Genomic DNA, 26,246 nt, shown 5'->3' with positions numbered 1-26,246 from the left:
AAGCCAACATGTTGAAACTAAGCATAAAGCCAGTAATATTAATTTTTAATGTAGATAAAACTTAGAAGGAAAGATAAATACGTGATTTAACAGCATGATCACCGCCAACAAATTTATTTTAGGGAGGGAGGAGATTAAGTACTATCAGAAGCTATGTCTTTACCAGTGTTTAAATATTTTACTATTTCCCATGGGTTGTCGTTACAGCCCACGCCCCTATCAATGCTCAAGCTTACAAGGGGCTAAGTTCCTTTTTCAGGGAGCCCATGGGATAATTAAAATTTAAAATGTTGCAACGCATCAAGTATTACATATCCAAAAATTATTAGGAAAAGGGATATTTTTGCCTGATAAATCAGCTTGGGAAAATCTACCTTCAGATAGGAGTTGGAAAAATATTGATTGGGAGGCAACCAGGAGTAAACTCAAAATTTAGAGAGGAACTCCCTACTAAATATAACATATTTAAAAGCTATAAGGGTCAAATATTATTCCTCAATTTTACGGTTCTGTTATACATGTTCAAAAAAGAAATTATATTGCGATACCGATGAAGCCTTGGCACAAAATTGAAGCATCTACTTCTTTTTCTCTGTCTTATGTAGCGACATTTTTTCCTTGGAATCCGAAAAAAACTAGTAAACTATAATTTAAATATTATTTTAAAGATCAATTAATGCTTATTAGGGATCCTAATCTCACCCTAGTAGGGTCTCTTAACACTCTTTAGGGAGCAGCTCCATCCATTTTGGGAGTCTAAGGTTTAGTTATCAAAACGATAACTTTACGATGAGGTTAGGCAACTGCCTGAAAGGGCTTGCTTTGCCCCGAAGCGTTAGGTTTATTCTCCCTCTGGAATTTCAAGATTCTGATGGTTTTCCCTGCAGTGTCTTCTTCCTTGAGGTGAATCAATAAACTAACACGGTTATCACAAGACAAACAAATTAAGCAATAGAAGCGTCATACCTGGATCGTTAATGACTGGTCCGTAATTCTTTTGGGACGAATAATCCAGCTCAGGGTAAGAGGTTGGTGACGGAGCACTCAGCCCATTCCCATTAGTTCTTGGTCTTACACAACATGCATAGAAAAATCCCCCACAGCCACTCTCAACGAGACCCCCAGTGAGCCAGCAGAGGACGAAAAATTCGCATTTCCCTGCATAACATTTGTTATTGTCACCGAAGAGCCACCTTCGTTTGTCTGCATTGACTAAAAATAAATCCGAGTTATTATTTATCCAACATAACTTTGGAAAAATAGATAACGGTAACCTCCCATGGTTACAATAATAGAGAGACAATTGTCACAGATATATGTAAAGATTTTAAGAATAATATAAAATATATTCAGACATCGAAAATCAAAACACATTCCGACCAAAATACAAGTTGAGCATTAGCAATTTGAATATACTAGATACTAAAAATATAAATACTAAAGCAAAACGATAGGAGAATCTCTTCCGCTGCGAGTATATGTCACTTCTTCGTGATTTTGCAGCAGGACTAGGCGTTTCTCGCCTCACCTAGCATCTGAAATTCATGTGTTACGTGGGAATTTGTTTAACCGTAAGCTCCCCAGACTTACGGGGGCTGAGCTTGCAGAGTCAAGCCACTGATACCCACCCCAAGGTAAAAAAAAATTGAGTATTTTTCGAATTCCAGTCACTGTTAGTTAGAACGGACTTCAATCCCCTGACTTTCTTTCATGCTGCCTGGGATACTCTGTCCGAGTCAGTTAAAAAAGTGCCTTTCCTTCGGTACCTTAAAAAATTGCAAAAAAAAATTCTGGGTACTTTTTTTTAGCATTTTTTTCAAGAATATGATGACGTATTTGTCTTGAGATAATTGTTTAATAAAACTATCAATCGATCCTACTTTTAAACTGTTTTTTTTTTCAGTGAAGTTATGTTTTCTATCATACTTTGAATAGAATCATTCTAAAGAAGGGAAGGGAATATGAGAGGTCTCTGAAACTCACAAATATTATTATCATTAGAAAAATTTGGATTGATCACCATAAATATGCCTAATATTGAAGAAATAGGGAGCGCTATCAACTTAACTTCACCTGGTATATAAGGAAAGCAGGGGCGAAATTTGCAAAAGGAGCAAGGAGCAATCACCCCCTTCAGCCCCAGCCTCAGTTTGCCTTCCCAGCTGAAATTTATCTTCTGCAAAAATCTTGTCAAAACTAAGATAAGCCTGCATAATTCAAGCATCCACAGAAACAGGTCAATTTTCTGTAGTATATCTTTGCCTTTATGCTAATATATGGCTAATTTTTCAGTTTTCAATGTCATTTTCACTGGACTTGGGAAAATTGGCCCCGACTTTGCCCCTCCCCAACCCCCCCCCACGATTTTGACAAAATTGCGCCACTGAAGGAAAGTCTTCATTTATCGCTTTCCAGAAAAATTAACTAAGTGAGATTAGAATCAATGCGTGTTTAGAACATTACGGGTTAACTAAATATTACACTAGCTAAAATGCGTTTGAAATCTGCTATTTTGGTATATGAACAGAAAACAGCAATAGCATTCTAAAAGGAACCTGTGCTGAAGACAAGTTCCAGCAGGATATGGACACTCATAGGTCAAAGTCTGGCTGAAAGGAGTCTTTTGAAAATTGTTCCAGTGCTGATTGGTGCCGGAAAAGAGTCTCTAGTTTCCACCATAAGTCAGTAAGCAATGTAGACACAAGTAAGGTTTCCATTGTAAGTAATTAATTGAAAACAAATTGTAGCCTGTTATGGACACTCTGTCCGTGAAAATTATTTTTTCGCAATAAATGAAAATAAAAGATTCATAGCGGCAGGTTCAAAGTTCTTTGGTAAGAGAGCATTTCACTTATATACAGCGTAAGTGGAAACAATACAACAAGGAAACAAAACAAAAACGCCAATTATCCTTTTTTTTCTTTTTGTATGGGTGTTTCCAAGATGAAACATCAGGTATTAAAATATCTTCTTGTTTGCAGTTCAACCCGACTATTACCCTGGTACTGGTGTAGTGGATGTACAGTACTCGTTCCTGCCAACCGTGGGTTATGAGATCAGGGGCGGATCCAGGATTTTTTGAGGGGGGCAAAATAGGTTGATCCGAAAAAAATAATTTGGGGAGGGGGGGCGCAAAATAGGTAGATCCGACAAACTTGCGTTAGGAGCAAGTTTAATTAATGCAAACTTGAGTTAAATAAGTAAATTACACTACTTTAGACTATGTTAGGGGGAGGAGGGCAAGCGCCCCCCTCGCCCCCACCCTTGGATGCACCATTGTATGTGATTCGGTCGCGTACAGTGCCAGGGAATTCTTTAAGGATCTTTTTTATGGTTCTATCCGATGTTACTTGATTACTTCACTAGCTTTTTCAGGAAAAGGCAGATTAAGACGCAGCTATCTGCTTTAGAAATAGGGCATCGGCTGCGAAGAAAAAAGGATATTTAGCTTTAAGTAACCCTTTCTGTTTGATTGGAGATAGTTTATATTTGGCAGACGTAATCCCACTCATTTATAGACGTAATCAAGGGGAAGGTTTTAAGGGTGTATTCCCCAAACTCATGTATTTTTCATTACGCTTCACTCTCCTTTAATTTTTTCAAAATGTCAGACTGCATATCCGTTTCGGTGATTCTTATTCCTCTATGTTTAATTTTGCAAAGAGGCACACCCTATTTTTGCTTCAATAAAGGAATAAAAAATAATAATTTTTGTCAAGATTATTTGACAAATTTTAGGATTCACTAGCATATTTGGGAAGTATGGCGTATGAAAATAAAGAAACACCAATAAAACGACCATTTAGGGTATGTAAAAACAAGTTGAGACAGTACTGATTTGAATGCTCTTACGACCATTAAACTAAAATGTAATAATGCTATTTGAAGATTTAAATCCTAAATAATTATTATCATATATTTTTACCGAAAACCTCAATAAAAACTCTTTATATTCTATTTGTCCTAAATTTGTCAGTTCATAATATGCATATGCACAGAGAAACATAGTATACGCAGTATGTTATACGAGAACTTTGCTAAAGTTGCAGAATCTTTCATATATCGTGAACTTCTCAGGGACATTTCACCGTCACTTGACCCCTTCCAGTATGGTTGCTTGAAGGGATGCAGCACGTCTGTTTATTTAGTACGGCTTTATCACCTAGTAGTTGAATGGTTGGAGTTTGGAAGCTCGTTTGTAGATTTACTTCTGGTAGACTACCGAAATGCATTTGATTTGATCAAGCACCCTCTTGCCGCCCAGAATCTCAAGTCAATGGGTGCCCGTAAGCACATCCTCCAATTAGTAGTTGATTTCTGACGTCACAGGTATCAAAAAGTGTACGCCCATTTTCCCGATGATATTGAATCGGAAAGGGTGGAAATTACATGTGGCGCCCCACAAGGTACCATATTAGCAGCTCTTCTTTTCCTGGCTGTTATCAACTATGTACTTTCTGACTTTGACGATCGTTTTAAATTCGTCGATGATTTGTCTGCGCTTCTTAAATACCACGTAAAGGATTCGCAAGCTGTAGCCCAGTTCGACCCAAATTTTTTCGATCAGTTTAAATCACAGTGTACTGCTAACAGTCTTCAAATTAATGAGAATAAATCAAAGGTTTTCAGGTTCAACCCACTTAAACGCGATTTTACCTGCCCCGCAACTTTGTTCCCTTCTGCTTCGTGTGCGACTATCTTGGGCGTCACCTTTAGTGTGGACTGTTCGTTCTCTATTCATGTACAAGAGCTGGTTAAGAAGGGACATTATGCTATGCGGACACTGGTGGCGATGCGCCGCCTAGGTTTTCCAGTGCATCAGCTGAAAACAGCGTACCTCACTTTTATTCGACCCATCCTTGAATATGCGTGTCCCGTCTGGGGCCCATAAGTTCATCACATAGATTACTTAAGTGATGATTTGGAGGGGATCCAGAAACGAGCTGTAAAGATCACTCTTTGTGACAAATATGAAGATTACAGCTCCGCTCTAAAGTCACTTAAAATACCAAGCCTTAGTGATCGCCATTTTCAGCTGATGATTCGTTTTGGCCAGTTTTTATTGTCTAGTCCTGTACATAGGACAATATTACCACCTAAAACGCCTGTCCGCGCAAATACCAGAAGCAAAAGCAAACTTATGCCCGTATCGTGCCGCACAAACAGACTTAGTAACTCCTTTGTTCCTTTTTTTACAAGTGCTTTTAATGAAATGTAGAGAAATGTTTTCATGTAAAAAAGTTTTCATGTAAAAAACAGCGCCTTTTAGTGCATTTTTTTTAATGTGTCTATGACAGCTGTTTTCATTAAAATGATTCTGATTCTGATAAAACTAATCAGGTTTCTCGTTTTCTATACCGGTCTAAAATTTGAGATAGCGACAGCAGCTAAATACAATAAGGGTAAAAATCTGTGGTACTCCCCTTTCTGGCTAGCACTGAAAAATGATGCGAATGGCTTAGAAAACAGGTCAAAAAAATATACCAATGAAATTAAAGCATATTTTCAAACACAGAGGACAATAATCGCTCTTTTTCTTATTGGGTGTACCCATAATGTTATACAAAATATATTATACACTATTTTATATATGTAGATTAATTTCAAGATACTTGTAACTTTTTATTTGAGTTAATCCTGAAGAACTTTTCTAACATATGTTTTATTTTTCACCTAAATCTTAATCTCATTCAGGTTACAGTTTCAAATTTCAAAGATGCCCCCTACACCCGTAAAGAGGTATTAGCCCCTTATAAACCAGGTTCTTATTCATTCTGTAAAGTAAACCAAGTATTTAACGAAAAAAGAACAAACTAATAAATGCTTGATTTTTGAGGCATTTAGTAATGTGACAACCATTCAGCCATAGAATTACACATAGAGCTGGTAACTACAATAGATCCCAAGACTATAGGACATAATAAAAAAATTGCATGTACTACAAATTTCACTATACGAAATTAGAGTTTTATTTTTTTTTTTATTTTTTTTTTTTTACAAAATATATGTAGAGTTCTTTAGAACATATAATAGAAGTGTAACAGCCTGTATTTGTGAGATACCGTAACGACCATTGCAGCTCAAAGAATGTCAACAAACTTCTCGATATTACAGTTTTTATATCCAGAATTTCCAAATTTATAAATAAGGAGAGCGCTCTGTTATATATTTTGTGTTTTCTCGTATTATGCTCAGGACAACCTTAATAACTATAAATAAACTATTTGGCGCTTGCTTCTTTCGTTTTCTTATAAAATTGCTATTACTTTACTAAAATTCTGCTAATGACCCCAAATCTCTCCCCATAAGATTAATCCATACAAGCACTAATGAGTCGTTCTATTTAAAGATGGTATTCCGTCCTACCAGTTTGTTCAACGTGTAATCTTCCCCAACACGCTTTTGCTCCTTGAAATACTGTTCTTCCTGAAACAGACAATGATAAATCTATAACTTTCAAAATTCCCCAGGCATGCTAATTAAAATTCAAATAAACTTCAACTATCCTTACTGAAATTTTTTCAATCAAAAAAAAAACGATTAAGATGGAAAGTTCTTACTACCTTGCAAAATTTACTGAAAATCCAAGATATGGACACAAACACAGTTTTATAAATTCCAACTTTTCGTTTTTCAACATACAAGATTAGAAAAACTGCCCGGCTCCAACAGGAACAACTATTCGACCTTCTCCTTGAAGGAACTCGCCTCCCCCGCAATAGCTTGAAGTATTTTTGGTTTGATTCATTCACCTGACAATTGAGCCGTTCAAAGGCCAAGCTGATTGAGTACACTATGCACATATACAGCGTGGGGGACCTCGGGTCCTTCATCATAAATTTCGAGCCTTTTACGACATTTCCATTAGTTTCTTATGTTTTTAGCATAATTCGCCTATATTTGTTCTAATCTGTGCCTTCCCCAATTTTGTGTCCCTCCAAAATATATTCCCGTGTGCACCTGAGGTCTATTATTCTCATTTTAGTCTCAAAGTACTCAATTCAATCTTAACTTTGTGCGTTTATTAGGATATTCCTCTAGGATAAGGGTCGATACCAAAATATGAGAAAAATGTTCTGATCATGTAAGTTATCGAGTGACTTTTTAAGAAGCGTACATGGATAATTCCATACTGACATATTGAAAAAAATTAAACACTACAATGTCAATAATGGCACATTCACCATGAGTGGGGGCCTTTGGACCAATTACCCCATTCATTCTCAAAACCTTGATATTTATCCAATAGTTTCTTATATTTTCCACATGGTCAGTTTATTTATAGTATATCTTTTAAGCTGTTCTCCCTGCTTCAAGATAAATACTCATGTAAGTGCCTGACTGGAACGTACGTTTACTGTATGCGTGTCCAGTAGCTAACAGAATATGCTTGTCCTATTTACAGGGGCGAATCTCCAGCATTTTGTTGGAGGCGGGGGGGAGGGGCAAGAGGGGTCCATATCCGGATAGTCAAGTTTAGTCAAATAATAATTTTTTACTCACATTATTGAGGGGAGAAACTGCCCCACCCCATCCAAACGACGCCCCTGCCTATTTGGCACGCAGGTCTAATTGCTGTGCAAATGGAAAAGCTTGAAAATATTCGGAAGCGGGCGTTCCAAACAATGCTTGAGGCAAATTACACATCTTATTATGAGGAAAGCCTGCAGACACTAACGCTTCAGAAGCTATCTGAAAGGTGCTACCATCTTCCTATGTGTTTTGGAAAAGAATGCCTAAACTCTGATGCCCAACACAAACTTTTAACGGATTTTCAACAGGCACAAATCAGTCGGCCAAAAACACGCAGATGAGTCTCACTTTGTCATGCCAATTTATTTGTCCTCCACTCAAAACGGCATCAAAATGACATCTATCGTCCTTTGTGAATAGCCACAATGATGAACTTCTTGAAAATTCTTTGTAAAGTTTTGCAAATTCAATTTTACATTTATTCATTTTACTGTTTTCATTTATTCTTGTTGTGTGACGTCTGCTGCTAGGTGTGTGCTGATATGGTAATAAAGAATATTTATTTATAAACAATCCTGAACATTTCCTGGTATTGGATTGGACAAGATCTTTGCCCTTGAAAAATAAGCTTTTTATTTAAACTTTTTGTAATGATTGTCCCGCCGATTAGCGCGTGTTATGAAAGGAAATATCGTCGGTTAGAGTATGTTGTGATGATCTCCCACTTATAGAAGGTAGGGGAGACATCAAGGTACAGCCAGGGTTGCCTCCCTAGTGATTTTTTATATTGTCTTAAAAAACCACTAAATCAGGGTTACCACCCCTAGTCATTTTCTATATTGCCTTTAAAAAAAATCACTAAATCAGCTCAAGAATCACTAGATTATTGAAGAAAATCACTAAATCAACCGAAAAATCACTAAGATCTAGTGATTTCTGTTTTCGCTGGGTGGCAACCCTGGTTACAGTCGTAAATTTCCCTCAGCGGGAACGCTTGGCTTTAGAGGCTTCAACTGGAACGACTATTCAACCAAACAGGCCTGAGTGGGATCAATCGCTTTTATACTCGTTTAAGTTACAGCAATCGAATGCGAAAGTATTTGCTGAAAAATCGTTGATTACTTTTTCTTATAAGAATAACAAAGAGGAGTATGGGGTACTAGTTACAAAAATCAGTCTCATTCTTGGCTCACACCAAAACAATGCTTGCTTTTCATGGCCAATTACTTACCATACCAATTAAGGAATATTTTCACTCTCAAGCGAGTGATTTCGCGACAAGCCTAGTAGCTATAAATTACACCAAAAAGGACAAGATATTCATATCACTGGATTCCTTGATTTCAGACTTATTCTTTTACCGAGCCAGAAATATGATATTGCTTAGACTTTTTCAAGAAGTTCCTAAACGATCTTAAAAAAAGGAGGAGAAAAGGATGTCCTTCTTCATCATTTTCAACTAGCTTCCACTGGCAACAAACAAAACAAACTTGCAACAAACAAAAGGTTGTATACCAAAACTTGCACGTGCAATATAAACCTTAAGCAATTTTAGTAGCTTTATCAAGCAATTTATTCAGTTGTAAAAATTCAACTTTTATTGGAAAACTAGAAAATTTTTCTACGCAAGAGGAACAACCATGTAAATTATTTAGTTTTTTTAAATTAGTATTTTTGTTTTACTTTTTTATCTTATTCTTAATTTAACTCAGTTTAATTTGATTTTTTAGTTTTTAATTTTTTAATCTAGTTTTAGTTTTTTTTTGTTACAGTCATCAAAACGGCAAAAAAAAAACTGTTCATTGATGCAATTCGCGAATATTTGTTTCAGGCGGACAAGTTACAACACAGTTTGCATTAAATGTTCAGAAATATCTGGAGAATAACATGCTTTGTTTTACATGACTGCAAAGCATCAAATGACTAAATAATGTGACTGTTTTCCTTTTTTCCATTTGTATAAATTTAGGGAGCATCCGAACTGAGAGGGGTGGGGGGGGGGGGGCTAGGTGGTCGTTAGGTTAGGTTATTAGATTATTATTTTTATTGAAGACTATTTTTGTGTCATAATGAAGTTTTATTCGCGCTGAATTCAGTTGGAGCACTGATTGGTTGAGGGGTTGCACAAACTAATGGTTGCGGGGAGGAATAAACGCGTGCAAAGGGTTATCAAAAATTATATTGGTCAGATTTTTCCGTCGAATTTTTTAATTAAACATGTAAAAATAATGTGTGACACATTTTCTATAAAATAATAAGATACCTTTTTTTTTAATCATCGCTTTGCTAGAAAAGGGAATGAAATAGGAGGGAATGAAAAAGGGAATGGGAATGGGAAATTAAAAAAGGGAATGAAATAGGAGGACAGCTCAGTACTAAAGATGAAATAAGTCAGTAATAAAGATAAATAAAGATGAACAATAAACAAACTGATAAAATAAATTTTTAGACTAAAACTATAAATTAAATTTTGAAAGTCTAAGCTACCTCACCTCAAGTGGGTTTAGCCAAACTGAGACTCTTTCAGATTTATCTTATGATTTTAGTTTTAAAATTTATTTTTTCGATGAGATTTTTTGAGCATGTTTGTTTTCTTTGTTTTATATTGTATTTCACTGATTACGGCTGTTTCATATACAGCTGAAATATCCACCTAGCTTGCATTCAATTCACGGTCTTCACAAATGTCCTCGTTATCTTCTCTAGTTTTGTGTGATGGAAAGGCAGTGTTGTCTTTATTAGTATTTGAAATAAAAAATCCAGTCGTAATGCTTTTATTTTATTAAAATTTTTCTTTTTGTGGAGCCGCCAAACTAGAATGTAACCTGACTTATTTTTGAATACATGAGGTTAGAATAAGTAGTGGTAGGGGCACTCTCACTCGTTCCCATGAGAAGCTGTACCCCAAGGAGATAGGATATGGCTGAAAAAAAAATGGACCTTTTCCGTTATAATAATAATAATTATTAATTTATTTATTACCCACTATGAAAAAGAAGCGGAGTACATCGTGAACAAAAAAAAAAAAAAAAAAAAAAAGCAAACTCGCACACTTAACAATTATTTACATAAAACGACGTAAATTATGGTGCGCAGTAAGACCTGCAGATAACGACAGCTTTCCCGCAAGCACAGTCACTTTTTACCGTAGATCTGGGAGGCCGAATCGCGATATTAGATGCCGGATCCGGAACCACCGAGGAAGGCACAAAAGGTACCGATAAAATTTAAAATAATAAGTCCGGATAGAATTCAGATCTTTAGGCTTCAGAATTGGAAGAAAACCAGATAAAAAAAGAATAGAATGATCGCAAAATGAAGAATATAATTTCCCAAGCGCTTTTCTATTGTACCTCCCTCTATTTGCAACAATTTTTGAATATCCTATCTGAATTTTTTTTTTTTCATTAGAAACTGTCAGAGCCCGAAGTGTTTTGAGATTATTAGTAATGTGAAGACCAAGCCACCGAAAAGAAGAGACACAGGGAATAGAGAAAAAACCACAGTTAAGAGGGAGACTCGCACTCGAATTAAATGAAGTTTATTCGCACTTATAAACGTTCAACATAAGCCCAATCCGTCTGAACTGGTCTGAGATCCAGCTGACAAAATGTGGGAGCCCAGCCCTAGAACGACTGCCAAGGAGAACATGGTCCACATAAGCAAGATACAAGACATCAATTACATCAGAAATGAAAGTCGAAGGCAAGGATGAAAGGATAGGAGCAATAAATAACTTAAAAATATTTGGAGAAACCACACCACCTTGACGGACCCCACGCCAAAGAAATACCTTTGAAGCAGAAACTACTCCATTACATTTTACCCGAATAAAAGAGTTAGAATACCAGTACAGTAACAAAACAACAATAGAAAGGTAAATATTGTTGGAAAAAAGGGAATGGAGGGCATGTGAGTGGACTATACTATCGAAAGCTTTCGAAAGATTAAGAGCACAGATATGAAGAGGAGATTTATCATTAACAGATTGCAACAGGAGGGAAGCTAGAACACGATGGGCGTGCTGACATCCCAGCCTTTTTTGAAAGCCAAACTGGTTTTCACCAAAATTAACATTTTTTGAAATGAAAGGGAGAAGAATATATTCAAATATTTTGCTAATAGTGCACGAAACAGTAATTGGTCGATAAGAACTACACACTGACGAAGTTTTTCCACGCTTCAAAACCGAGGTGACTCTGCCACAGAGAAAACTGTCGGGAACCATAGAAGTAGATAAACATCTGAAACAGTAGCTGAAGGTGATCTATCAAAGTTGGGAAAACTACTTTTAGATGATAAGACGAAATTCCGTCTTGATCATCAGAGCTAGATTGCATGTTCTTAATAGCTTGACCAATATCAAAAGTAGAGACTGGTAATACATTACTCTGAGAAATACGATTAGGCAAACACGACTCAAGAAGGTTACTAAAAAGCTTTTCAACTTCCCGATTCACCTTGCCGAAAATATCATTATAATACGACACCCAAGTATGAACTGCTATAGGACTTTCAGAAAAATCATTACTAAGCTTATCCGAATTCGAAACATGAGACCACTCCTTTCTCGACGCAGGAAAATCAAAACCAGATACCCTAGACTGCCGTAAACATTTTTTATAAGAACGCTTGCTTTGCTTCAGATCGAAGTCAACTCCTCGATTTGGCCGACCGCAAGACACCCATATTCGTAGCCAAAACTTAGCTTTATTCTTTACAACTTTTAATTCTGGGTCCAAAACCCGTTCTGGTTTTCTAGTTTTAACTTTAATCTTTTCTAGAGGAACAGCAGTCGTCTCTGCTTGTTTTAAGCACCAAATTATTTTATCATAATAATCATTTAGAAACTGCTTATTATTTCAGTAGCATTCACTAACTTGAAGCAAATGGTAAGGAACTATTTAAAGAACCCAATAACGAAGAAACCGTAGTAATAAAAAATGCAAAATTAGCTCTACCCCATTTATCCCTGAAAAACCTATTCGAACTTTGTGCAAATGGTCTAGTAGAACAGAAAGCGACTAGTGAAGCAAAGAACGAAATCAGGAGGTGGTCAATATCACGATCGTCTTCATGAGCAAGAACAATCGATACATTAATATTTGGCGAGGAAACTACATGGTCGATATTAGACAAACTTTCGGATTGGTGAATATATGAATAATCAACGCTTTTCTTGACTATTTTATAAGCGAAAAAAGCATCAAGGACTATATCGGATCGAACTGACTTATTTGTAATATCTGTGTTGAAGTCACCAACCACTATGAAATCATAACCAGTCGATACAACAGACGCAAGAATAGCCTTAAGATTTGCCGAGGCTTTCACATACGCGTTTAAAGTGGAAATAGTTTTTTTGTTACACGGGAGATACACATTTATCAGCACAGTATTACCGAACCGAACCGCAAGGATGAATTCATCACTGCGATAACACACTGGAGAGAGCAAACTCAGGTTATTCTTAACAATGCACGCGAGGCCTCCAGAAGGTCTACCAAAAGTGACCTCAGCATTAGTTGTAAAAACGGAATGATTACGACTCCTTTTTAACACGTTAATACTAGTAGAAGTCAGGAGGTTTTCTTGAAGGCATACTATGTCAAACTGGTCACACAATTCCTCAATCATATGCTCCTTTAAACGAGTACCATTTATATTAAGCGAAACAATCGAAACAGGCCCTATCATTTCTTCTTGGCAATATCTCTCAGCACTTTGCATCTAAGACTAAAGGAGGCATGATTTTCACCACAATTGACACATCTTGCATCAAGCTGGCGGGGAGAATCCTTGGGGGATATATGAGGGCCCGCACAGCGTGCACACTTCGCAACCAAACTAACACAATCAGCTACTCTATGGTCTGGCGAACGGTATTTTAGACAGCACCGAGGTGCCGACAGATATTCTTTCACAGATAAATATTCATATCGAAGTTTAACACCATTTTGCATAGCCTTGGCATTTGGACTAATGATTTTATGTTCTTCCTATACAGTTAAAGTTAGGTTCTTGACGCCCCCCCCCCCTCTGATGGTCCCCATTTAAAAGTTCCCTTTTCCACTCGTATGTTTCTTTTCAACATAAGTCATTACCCTTACAATCCACCAGATGAAGGAGGACCCCGAGGGCACATATAATAGCCCTAATTATATATCTATTTTTGGTCTTTCCATTGTTTGATCCGTTGTAAAACCGGTTACCCTGTGTGACTCCAGGTGCAGCGTTATACGTAAAACGGAAAACATCCAAAAAAACTTCTTGGGTAAATCAAAGCTTATTGGACAGAACTTAATTTAATATTTAATCCATAGCATATGAATTTTTGCTCCTTTCTGACGTTTGTCCCATTCTTGGGCGAAAAGATACTCGGTCATTACGTTCTTATTATTTTCGGTTTTCGCGTTTTCTACTGTATTTGCCCCCGCGGTACCGGAACCGTAACCTTGTCTCAGTTTGTAGGCTTCCAGATATAATTGAAAAGCTAGTTGGGCTTGCTGACAAACTCCCCCAGACAGTGAAGGCTCTCCCAGCTAATCATGGGTTTGTCCTCCTCCTTCTTTAATTTCGTGCTTTTACTGTGCTTCTACTGTGTATTTAGTGTTTTATTGTGTATTACTGTGTATTTAGTCACTTTGTATGCATTTTTTGTTTTTTCTTCTATTTATACTCCGCTTTTGTTACTTTAGCGGGTTAAAGATAAAATACTATTATTATTATTATTATTATATGGAAACTAAAGAAAAGGAATGGGAAAATATTTACATAGTCATTAATACTATCGTCTCTATAGTGGCGCAACTTTTATCTTTTACGCTTTCCAAAAATTAAACCGCCTTCTAATTGATCAATACATGTTAACTAATTGATCAACTACTGGTGTTGCAAAGCACACGATCGATATTACAAAAAATTAATTATGATCGGTATCGTATCATTAGATTACTAGTCTTGAAAAATTCGATAGTTTCGATACACAGATATGGGAGCCATTTTCATGGGAGCATCTCCGCTAGGAAAAAACTGAAGTAGCTCATTGTTTAGCGAATAAAAGATCTACATATAACTGGAATTTAGGCTGAGCTTTAACTCCTTTCTACCCAAGGCCGTACCCAGAGGGGGGGGTAGGGGGTTTGAATCCCTCCCGAAATGTTTTTTTGACTCGTAAAAACGCAACACAAATGGATATAAACAAATTTTGTATAAGTTTCTTGAGGTTTTTTCGTATAAACCCCCCCCCCCCTGAAAAAAAAACTTTGAGTAAAACCCCCGCCGATAAAAATTCTGGACGCGGCCTTGTTTCTACCATTTTCCAACATGTGGTCGCGTTGCTTACCCACTCGCGGAATGTAGCTTTTATATGAGTAGTTTAAGGTTAGAATAGATGGAGTAGTGAAAGGAAATGTAGGAAAACTATGTGAGAAATATATGAAGGTAACAAATTTATTTTCTAGAAAATGAAAATGCAGAGGAATTAAGGAAAGATGTTATATCCAGGATACTTCAGTATGGACCGAATACCACAGGAAAAAAAAAGAAGAAGAATTTAAAAATATATATAAGAAACAGATTTTGTATATTTTTGGAAAAAAGGCTAAGGAGCTTCTGTTTCGATCAAGATGACATATCACTAGTGGAGAACCAAAACCATAATGCTTTATTTTTGTTTTTGTTTTTATCTTTTTTTTATGAAGCTGATTCAGGAATGGTAACTATTATTTCGATTAATCTTAGTTCTAAAAGTTTATTCCGAAAATAAACTCATGTGAATTTGAAGATGAGCCTGAAACTCCTCGAAAATGGTGACAGATCAAAATCAAAAGTGCACCATTGGATTCACCATGATCAAAAAACCTTATACAGGGGAATCACTTGAAAAAAACGGAGAATCACTTTCTTGTATGGGAACCACTCATGTGTCTCCTTCTTTTCTTTTCTTTTTTATACCAGGGACGACCGTATCGAACCAGTCGTTTGCAGAATATTGGGAAAGGGCTTATTCAAAATAAAATCGTTATATCTAGTGTCCTTTTCAAGTAATTGAATAAAAAACAAGTGTTTTCAACTTAAAGTAAGAAGCAACGTTAAAACTTAAAATTACTACGTATATGAAAGGAGCTGTCCCATCCTAAATACACTGCTCTCTACGCTAATGTGTTTAGTAATTTAAAAAGAAGCATCTGATTCTAACTAAATAAGCCCCTGTGTTTTAGGAGTTGCTCTTAAAGAATTGGGACATAAGGTCAAACTTCAGAGCAAAGAGCAGGGTATTGAGGAGGGGACAGTCCCTATCATATACGGAATACTTTCTGTCCGTTTTAAGTTTAAACGTTTCTCCTTACTTTCAGCTCAAAAAATTGTTGTTTTTTTTATTTAATTTCTGATCGTTTTTCAGTTAATGCCGGGAAACCCGCCTCCCTCTACATGGAAAGTTTCCCCCTCCCGCACAATAGAAAGTAGTTCCCGCTTAAAATTCTCAGCCTTTGGGAAATTATCCCCGGGCAATTCTATCCCTGCTGGGGATTCCCCCACCCAGAAAATTTCTTGCGGACGACTTAGTCTGAAAAATTCTCCGGGCCATTTTTTTATTTGAAAAAAAGACCGGTTATTTAATGTATTTCTGATCATTCTTATGAATCATGCCAGAAATCCCCCATGTGGTGGATTTTTTACGTAAATAACCCCCCCCCCTATTCCAATGGAAAGTTTCTCACGCGGAAAATTTCCCCGTGGAGAATTTCTCCTGGGGATAACACTTCCATAGAAAATTTCTGCCGTGGAATAACCCCTAATCCCCTGCCCCCTCCACAGCAAAATCACAAGAGAATTCCAATCTCGCTGAAAATTTGCCAATGACAAATAAATCATTGTAAACAAGGGGCGAATTTTCATAACTTGCCGCCTTTCCCCGGGGGCTGTGGGGGTCATGTCATCCCCAAAGGTGCATTTATTGGACCCTTCAACTATGTAGAACAAAATGACTATCTCAAAATTTTGATCAGACATTTAGGGGGAGGTGTGGGAGGGGGGCTAGTTGCCCTCCAATCTTTTTGGTCACTTAAAAGGGGCACTAGAACTTTTAGTTTCCATTCAAATGAGCTCTCTCCTAATGTTCTATTACTATTGGCTCGATAAAATCATCCCTGGGAAGAACAAAGAATGTCTTTTTTGGGGCAAAAAATACAAAATTCTAAATTTTGCAGATGGGAGCTTCAAACCTCCAGACTAGGGTTCGCTGATAAGCTGAATCTTATGTTGCGATTTTCAATAAGGTTCTTTAAATTTTAGGGAATGTCTCTTCTCTTTTTCGACGCAAATTTTCTCAGGCTCGTAGCTTTTGAAGGTAACACTAAACTTATTGAATCTTATATATTTGGAATCAGCATAAAAAGCCAATTCTTTTGATACATCTTTTGTTATCAAAATTATTTTTACCTTTCGAGTTTCAGTTATTATTGGGCCGAGTTGGTCTTTACTTACAGTTCGTTAGCATTGACTGTTTGACAATGGAGAGTTGTGCCAAAGCAAGGTACCTGTTTTCTGCTTTTTCTGCCCATGAAACTTAAAAATAACAAATATTTGCTTCACAGATTACGCAAGACATATTTACCGAACTTGCTCAAATAAACTGACTTGTGATATTTTCCAATGTTTTTAGAATACTAAAACTAGTGCTTTACATAAATAGAAAAAAACAACTAAAAAAAAGGATTTTCTCTTTGGAGCAGAAAATTCTATGAGTAAACTTGCAAGAAATAAAGAAGACCGTAAAGTTTCTCAATAGTCTTTCACCGACAATAATATCTACGTTCTATTATATAATTATAGATCTCTAAAAAACTGAAGTAAACTCAATTTTCGGCAAAGCGCTAGTTTTATATATTCAACTGATATTGGATAATGTCACTAGTCACTTTATTTGAGCAAGTTCTGTAGATATGTCCTGCGTAATGAAGCAATAGTTTTTGTTCGTTATCAATTTCAACTTCGCTCTTCAATTCCGTAAGAAAAGCTTCGTTTTTCTTTTGAAAGACTTTGATTAAAATTAATCGATTTGAAAGAATCATTCTCTGGAACAATTTGAAAGAATCCAAATAAGAGATTTTCACAGTCCACTAGTGACATCTTTGCGTTCGCCTGCTGTAAATTGCCTCGGGAGCACTTTTCCATTGGCCAGTATAATAGGCCTGTTTTTTCGCTCGTCATTGATCTTACATTTTTTGTCAGAAAACGTTTAAAAGTGAAGTCTTTGAACTAAGATCTTACATCTTTTGTCGTCTTTTTGCAAACGTCTTTAATCATTCGGCTCTGATCAGCAGTCTGAGAACAATGATGAGTATATCATCAAAGTTCTCTCATCATTGTTCTATATAGCAGAAGAGTGGCGTTCTTCACACTTTTTGCTAACATTAGTGAGCTGTAAGATCTTAGAAAAAGATGAGTTAAAAAACAATAATCTTTGCAGAAAGATGTAAGATCTTAGTGCTAAAAATGGCCCCATTGTTCTATATGGCAGAACAGAGGCGTTCTTCACACTTTTTGCTAACATCAGTGAGCTGTAAGATCTTAAAACAAAGATGAGTTAAAAAACGATAATCTTTGCAGAAAGATGCAAAATGTTAGTGCTAAAAAATGGCCCTATTGTTCTATATGGCAGAACAGTGGCGGTCTTCACACTTTTGCTAACATCAGTGAGCTGTAAGATCTTAGAAAAAGATGAGTTAAAAAACGATAATCTTTGCAGAAAGATGCAAGATCTTAGTGCTAAAAAATGGCCCCATTGTTCTATATGGCAGAACAGTGGCGTTCTTCACACTTTTTGCTAACATCAGTGAGCTGTAAGATCTTAGAACAAAGATGAGTTAAAAAACGATAATCTTTGCAGAAAGATGTAAGATCTTAGATGTAAGATCTTAGTGCTAAAAAACAGGCATATTCTAAACTTATTTAAGAGGGTTTCAATTTGACCTTCATTTTACCGTTTAAATAGGCAAAGGTTTAGGATGCTTTACGTGTTCTTGTGAATTTCAGCACTTCATTTGTACTAAGATGACCTCCCGAACCTCTTGAGCATTCGTATCTTGTTTGTTTGAACACAAAATTCTTTATTAAATCCATTCTTGGAATTACAGCAATAAACCCAATGTAATCTACGTAGAGTCAATTTGGTAAATCTTGCTATATAATGACGTGAATACACTTTTCATGTCGAGTGAAACTCACCATCTTGAAAAACGAAACAAAGGACACGAAGGACATGTAAATCCGCCTAGTTTCTACAATGTGATCTCATCATGATAATACAAAATCATGTCGCCTATAAAAAAGATAAATTGAAACATGAATCCTCAATAATCATTTGTTGGCACAGGCCGGTATACAGGAAGTTATTTCTGGGTGCAGAAGCAGTTTTAGACCTCACAATCTAGGGTGCAGGCAAGGTAGAAGGAATTTAATGTCATATGTCATAAAAACTGGGGTGGGGACAACTGCCCCCTCCCCCTGCCCAGGCATAGAACCGTCACTGTCTGGGTTTATATATTTCAGAAGGGAAGGGGGCAATGATCAAAACAGTAAAATGAGACAGATTTGAGTATTATTCAAAGATGTTGAAACAATTATATCCCAAGACATTTTGGAGGATAGGCCTGTAGGCAGGGGTTTAATTTGCTATGGGAGAGGGGGCAACTGCCCCTGCCAGACCTCAGTTTGTCCTCCCCCCCCCCAGACCCGAGTTTGCCCCGCCAACTGAAATTTAGTTTCCTCCAAAATCTCGTCAAAATTAAGATAAACCTGCATAATTCAAGCATCAACAGAATCAGATGAGTTTTTTTTAGTACATACTTACCTTTATTGTACTATAAGGTACCTTTATAGTACTTTTATAGTACTAAAAAGTACCTTTAGCGCATCAAATGGCTTATTTATTTGGTGTTTACTGTCAATTTCACTTGATTTAGGAAAATTGACTCCAAATTTACCCCCCCCCCCTGGACTTTGACGAATTACGCCACTGCCTGTAGGTCCTTCTGAGAGTGCTTCTTTTAGGGATGGCATCATCCCATTCCAGTCGATTGCCCAAATAGCCTTAAATTCACTCTCGGGGCCCAGGTTCTTGAACCTGGTTAGTCTTTGCGAGTTTCTGATATCTCCGTAGTGTTTGCACATCCACAGTAGAGTGTTTCGGACTCCAGCGAATTCAATAACCGATGTAGACATTAACACATTGAATAAAACAAAATATTTTAAGCCTAGCAAGCTGTTTACAAGCTGAGTTGATTCTTTGTGTTTTTCTAACTTTAAAAAAATGTTGTACAAGGAATTAATTAACATTCATTATTTCCTGGGGGGCTAAGCTTTGAAGAAATTTATGGAGAGATAAATATTTATTTGAATATAAAAAAGTCCACTAGTCTAATAAAAACTGAACCTTGGTAAAGAGACAAGAGTTATCAATTACATTGTCGATTGTGAGCGATTAAAATAGGATAAATTTTTCACTCTTTCGACTTCTTATACGAATATGAGGCTGGAAAAGCTAATGAAATAAAAAGAGAGTTGGAAGATTGGGAGATCAAACAAGGCTAATTAAACTATTAGTGCGTTAAAAGTACGCATATAAGGTTCATTGTGATTTGGTTTAAGTGAGCGGAGCAATCAAACTTGAAAAAGACTTCGCCAGAAATTCTGAAAGTGAGTATTTTCCTAAACTACATTTATATGCCAAATCCCGGTGTAGAATGTACTCATATTGATAAAATTTGCCGTTTTTAGCTTGATAAATAGGGTACCATGTGTGGCAGGGCTTTTTTTTTGTTTATTATGGAGATCATTAATAAGCAGCCTTATTGTCTAGTAGTATCTCCTCGCCTTCTTTTGGCTTCCATGTTTAAATTCCTTCTTGATTAACAGTATTATCTAGAACTAACGGCTTCCCATATTTTTGCTTTGAAGCTTACGCAGTCTTTTTTAGCAATCCCAAAAAAACCTGGGGCCTTCACTTATATGAATTATTATTTAGGAAAAGTTTATTTTTATAGTTACGATATTTCTTACAGGCAGACTCCCTGTTTCTCGGTGGTAAATTGCAGTTAAATACGATTATGATCGTCAGCACACAAACAAACAACAAGGAAGGATTGCTAATGTTTTTTCCCATCTGATGGTTGTCACAGTGTAATCAAACAGTTCGTTATAACGACCTGCAAGCAACTCGCGCTAATAGTACCCAAAACACTAAAACAAGTTCTATAAAAAATATATAATACCAGGGGACTGAGCTTCACTCGATGAAACAAACATTAGACATAAAAACGATGTTCGGCTTCCTCCCTTGAAATCCTCCTAGCGGAAATTCAATCCCCCCTCACCCTAATTCTCACCAGAGAAAACCTTTTTATGTAATTTTTCTAGATTTATTGTATTGACATTGGTTTTATTTCTTTGCTTAGTCAATTCGTGAATTGGTGCTCTCGCATTATACAAAGCAAAAATCAAACTCACTTTACCAAAACTCCAGTCCAAAATAACAATACTTTTAGTTGAATATCTTGTTAAGATGACTCAAATTTCAATTGACCTGTTCAGTCAACCTGCAAGGTTCAATTGTCCAGCAAGGCAGCTAATTGATTAAAAAATCGGTGCATAGGAATTGCATACAAATAAATCAAACATAACGCAAAATTAATCCGGGTCGGAACGCTTAAGGATAGTAATGACGTGGTTGATATTCACTCACCCTTACCTAACTGTCAAACTTCATTTCAACAGTTTTCCGGTATAGGGGTTTATAATTTCAGTTAGTAGAGAATTTAAGAAAATATATTAAGGGCGCTGGGAGGGGGAAACAAATTTTCCATTATATAAGGCTTTCTATATATATATATATATATATATATTATATATATATATATATATATATATATATATATATATATATATATATATATATATATATATATATATATATATATATATATATATATATATATATATAAATATATATATAAATATATATATAAATATATACTATATATATATATATATATATATATATATATATATATATATATATATATATATATATATATATATATATATATATATATATATATATATATATATATATATATATATATATATATATATATATATATATATATATATATATATATATATATATATATATAATTATTGCTCGTATAAAAACATAAAATATAAAAAGAATTGGCTTTTAATGTTGATTCTAAATATATAAAATTAATTAAATACGTAAAATCCTTATTGTTTATCAGGCTAGACTACTTTATTTCTTCTTTTTCTGTAAACAATGGATCAATTATAGTAAATTCTCTCTTTCTTTTTATTATTACTGTTTTCATTTTTTCTTCCAAACTTCAGGGCTTGATATATATGTACTATCTCACTGTTTTTGACATTGCTAATAATTTTCGTTTTTCTTTCATACCATGATTCTGCTCTTAGATCATTGCACAAATACTTTTTCTATTAATTATCTGTTCATTCTCCCCTTATCTGCACATTCCTCTTTAATTATATCTAGATTTTTGTTACATCTGATTCTTATAAATGACAGCTGTTGATGATGATCACTCTAGTTACGATAACTCTATTCCCATTCAATTTAAGTTGCTTGAGAAGACTCCTATAAACCTTTTGAATTTAATTGGTAGCTCATCTGGGACCCCACCCAATATCTCTTTTTGACTAGTAAATCTACTGCAAATTGTGTCTATAGATATGACACGACCAAAAATGTAAATTCTGGTATTAATTTCTCAGTTCTTCATTTAAACATTCAAGGACTCCCTTCTTCTCTAAATAATTTGAAGTTTCTCATAGCTAATTCCTTTCCTTAGATTAGTGGACTCTGTGAAACATTTCTTCACAAGGGTAACGATATGCTTTTAGATATTTCCGGATATAACTAGGAGTTTGTAAATAGATTGGAGAGAAAAAAAGGTGGCTTAGCATTTTATATTGCTGATTACCTGGATTATAATTTGTGTAGTGATCTGTGTAAACACTTGGATGGAATTTTTGAGTGTATTTTCATTGAAATTTTGATTAACGACAAGAAAACTATGATTGGGGAAATATAACGCCCACCAAGTGGATCGCTTCCTTCTTTCCTAGAAATTTTTATTATATCTGAAATATGCAGAAGTAATTATGAAATTATCCTTTTAGGAGACTTCAATATCGACGTGTTAAAAACTTGATCTAGAACTTCTTATGATTTTTATCCTCTGCTTTGTCCTTTAATATGTTTCATTGTATCACTATTCCTACTTCAGCTAAGGAAAGGCTATTTTAAATATTGTAAATTCCTGCTATATTTACCAAGGTGGTGCAGAAATCACAAGATTATTTCTCATTTTGGACTTATCGACCCTCTAGTGCTGCTAAGACAACATCGCTAAGAATCTGAGGATCAATACTCCAAGGAAGATATGTGCCAGTGACCGCCTCACTTATTTTTTCCCAGATTAGTGATTCTATGGATATTATTACGTTATTTATGTTGTGTTTTCCTTATTATTTCCTTGTGGATTATATTATTTTGTTTTTTTCCTTTTTTACTCTGCATTTATTTAATTTTGCGAGTTACAAATAAACTTACTTGCTTACTTACTTACTTACTAGAATTACTGACACATCTGCCACATTAATTGACAATTTTTTTCTTTCTATTTTAATGCCTAATTCAAGCTTTGTTATCGCGTTTGACATCTCTGACGACCTTCCATATTTTACAAATTATTCAGTCTCTGGTCTACCTTCAACTCCTTGTAATTTGCCATTGCGTCACCAACAACATCAACTTCAACAGTTTAAATTTCGATTGTCTGAATTCCGATTGTTATCACCGATTCAAGTCAGTCTGCTGATAGTATTTTCAACCAATTTTATTGTTTGATCAAAGAGACCTTTGATGATAGTTGCTGTGTAACCTCAGCTTCTAAAATCTCCGAACGTCTACATCCTCGTGACACTTGGATGACTGCAGCTCTTCTTAAGAGTAAAAAAAAGAAAGACTTATTTGTGGAAGACATTCAAGTCCTCTGGCTCTCATCATCATCTTGAAAAGTATAAAAAATGCAAGTTTATTGAACCTCCCAATTCGTAAAGCCAAGTGTATTTATTGGTCCCAGATAGTCTCCAAATTCGGCAAGAGTATGACAAAATCCTGAAAACTTATAAACACAGTTCTTCATCCCAATTCCAAAAGAAATAATTTGCCAAATAAATTAATTTCTAAGGGGGCAGTAATAACTAATAATAAGGTCATAATGGATGAATTTTGCTCTTACTTTGCATCCATAAGGAAATCAATTTCGGAAAATATTTTGATTAGTGCTTATTCTGCCAGTGAATTTAAAAAGTCCCTCGGTCGGTCTTGTATAAAATCGATGGCTCTGGACCCTGTTTCCGAGTTCGAAGTCAGAGAACCGTCTCTGAGCTAATATCTTCCTCTTGTGGACCTGACCAAATTCCTCCAAAGGCTTCAAAGTTTATATTATTCTCTATTCTATCTCACCTCACCATTCTTGTGAACTTATTATTTTTGAATGGACCTTTCCCTAGTGCCCTAAAATCTGCCATATTAGTTGTTCTCCATAAGGATGGCTCCAGCGATGATCCTTCTAATTATCGACCAATTTCTCTTTTATCAGCCTTTGGTAAATTTTTTGAAAAATTTATAAACTCTGAACTTCTGTCGTTTTTTTTTATAAAATTAACAAAAAAAAAAGTTTTTTTTAACTGAAAGTAAGTAGCGACATTATAACTTAAAACGAACAGAAATTATTCCGTATATGAAAGGGGCTGTCCCCTCCTCAACGCCTCGCTCTTTACGCTAACTGTCTTACAACTTTATTTTTTGAAACAATAAAAACTTGAGCGTAAAGAGCGAGGCGTTGAGGAGGGGACAACCCCTTTCATATACGGAATAATTTCTGTTCGTTTTAAGTTTTAATGTCGCTCCTTACTTTCGGTTAAAAAAAAACTTTTTTTTCTTATTTAATTTCTGAACGTTTTTGAATTAATGCAGCTTTGATTTTGGCTCACCGTACATCAATAATTAAAACGAAATTGGCATATTAATTTTCCTTCTTTTGGCTAATTGGCTTTCTCGAAATTTTGTTCTGACGTAACTTACGAATTTACTTACGTAACGAATTTCTATATTCGTATGTTTTTATTACGTATACTAGGGAGTTCGCTCCCTAGTCAATGCCTCGCTCTTTACACCAAAGTTCGAATTTTGGTCGAATCACAAACCCCTGAATCACAAAGGCCGAATAATTAAAATAGATAGCTCTTTTGAAAGTACTAAATAAACTTTAGCGTAAAGAGCGAGGTATTGACTAGGGGGCGAACCCTGTCATATACGTAATAATTTCTGTTTGTTTTAAGTTTTAATGTTGCTCCTTACTTCAAGTTGAAAAAACTTGTTTTTTTATTTAATTTCTGATCGTTCTTTAAATAATGCTGGGAAATCTGGCACCCCCTTCATGGAAATGTCCCTTCTCCCAATGAAATATCCTCCATGGAAAGATCCCCCCCGTAACCCCTTATCCGCCCCCGCCCCCCCCCCCCCTAGAAACATTCCTCCTGGAAACACCTGTATACTTCCCAATAACCAATACTATATATAAAAAACGGGAAAAGCTTATAGCTTGCAGCCCCTCCCCCGGGAACAGTTGGGGATTAAGTTAACCTGAAAGACATATTTATTAGATTTTCGACTATGTTGAAAAGAATGGCTATCTCAAAATTTTTATTGGGTGACTTCGGGAAAAAAATGAGCGTGGGGGGGGCCAAGTTGCCCTCACATTTTTGGTCCCTTAAAAAGGGCACTAGAACTTTTAATTTCCGTTCGAATGAGCACTCCCACGATATTCTAGGACTACTGGATCGATACGATCACCCCTAGGAAAAAAAAATAAATAAAAAAAATAAACAAACAAATAAACACTCATCCGTGATCTTTCTTCTGGCAAAAAATACAAAATTCCACATTATTGCAGATAGGAGCTTGAAACTTCTACAGTAGGGTTCTCTGATACGCTGAATCTGATGTTTGATTTTCATTAAAGTCCTATGACTTTCAGGGGATGTTTCCTCCTTTTTTCGAAAATAAGGCAAATTTCCTTAGGGACGTAACTTTTGATGAGTAAAACAAAACTTGATGAAGCTTATATATTTGAAATCAGCATAGAAATCTTATTCTTATGATGTATCTATTGGTATCAAAGTTTTGCGTTTTAGAGTTTCGGTTACTATTGAGCCGGGTCGCTCCTTACTTACAGTTTGTTACCACGAACTGTTTGAAAAAGTCCATTACAATCAGTTTGATTTTTGGCCTTAACGCTCAATAAAACATACTTGCATGGCCTTGCCCTAAATATAGCTAAATCTAGTCTACTTATTTTTTCCAGATCAGGCACTTCTTGTCCTTTGGTTCAAACTATTTCTACCACTTATGGTGATATAACTCGTCCCCCTGAAAGACATGCTCAATTCCTGGGTGTTTTATTGAAATCTTGTGAAATATGGGGATGAAGTTATATCTGCCCCCTAAGCAAGAACAGAAAATCCAAATATGCCTGCAGTTCGTGCCAAAAATGTATGTATGAAATATGCCAAGTTCCTCTGCCCTAAATGCGAATAGTGGAATGAAATTGTTTTTTAGTATTTCTAACTAACTAGGCTCTCCAGATACCTAGGACTTCTTTGGA

General features: G+C 35.7%; 1 protein-coding gene across 2 annotated transcripts in view; it reads right to left on the bottom strand.

Moving 5' to 3' along the window:
- The window catches only part of LOC148939330 (serine protease 33-like), a 146,512-nt gene that overhangs the window by 21,382 nt on the left and 98,884 nt on the right, over positions 1–26,246 (bottom strand). For both annotated transcript variants that reach the window (XM_089107110.1, XM_089107111.1), the window contains one exon: positions 967–1,212. In XM_089107110.1, coding sequence (XP_088963236.1) covers positions 967–1,212 — 246 coding nt within the window. The remainder of the gene's footprint in view (positions 1–966; positions 1,213–26,246) is intronic.

Source organism: Artemia sp. Qi Xiang Cuo, chromosome 21, assembly GCF_049724085.1.
Source record: "Artemia sp. Qi Xiang Cuo chromosome 21, ASM4972408v1, whole genome shotgun sequence".
Classification (NCBI taxonomy): domain Eukaryota; kingdom Metazoa; phylum Arthropoda; class Branchiopoda; order Anostraca; family Artemiidae; genus Artemia; species Artemia sp. Qi Xiang Cuo.
Note: the sequence above shows the minus strand (reverse complement) of the source record. Positions and strands in the feature narration are given on the sequence as shown.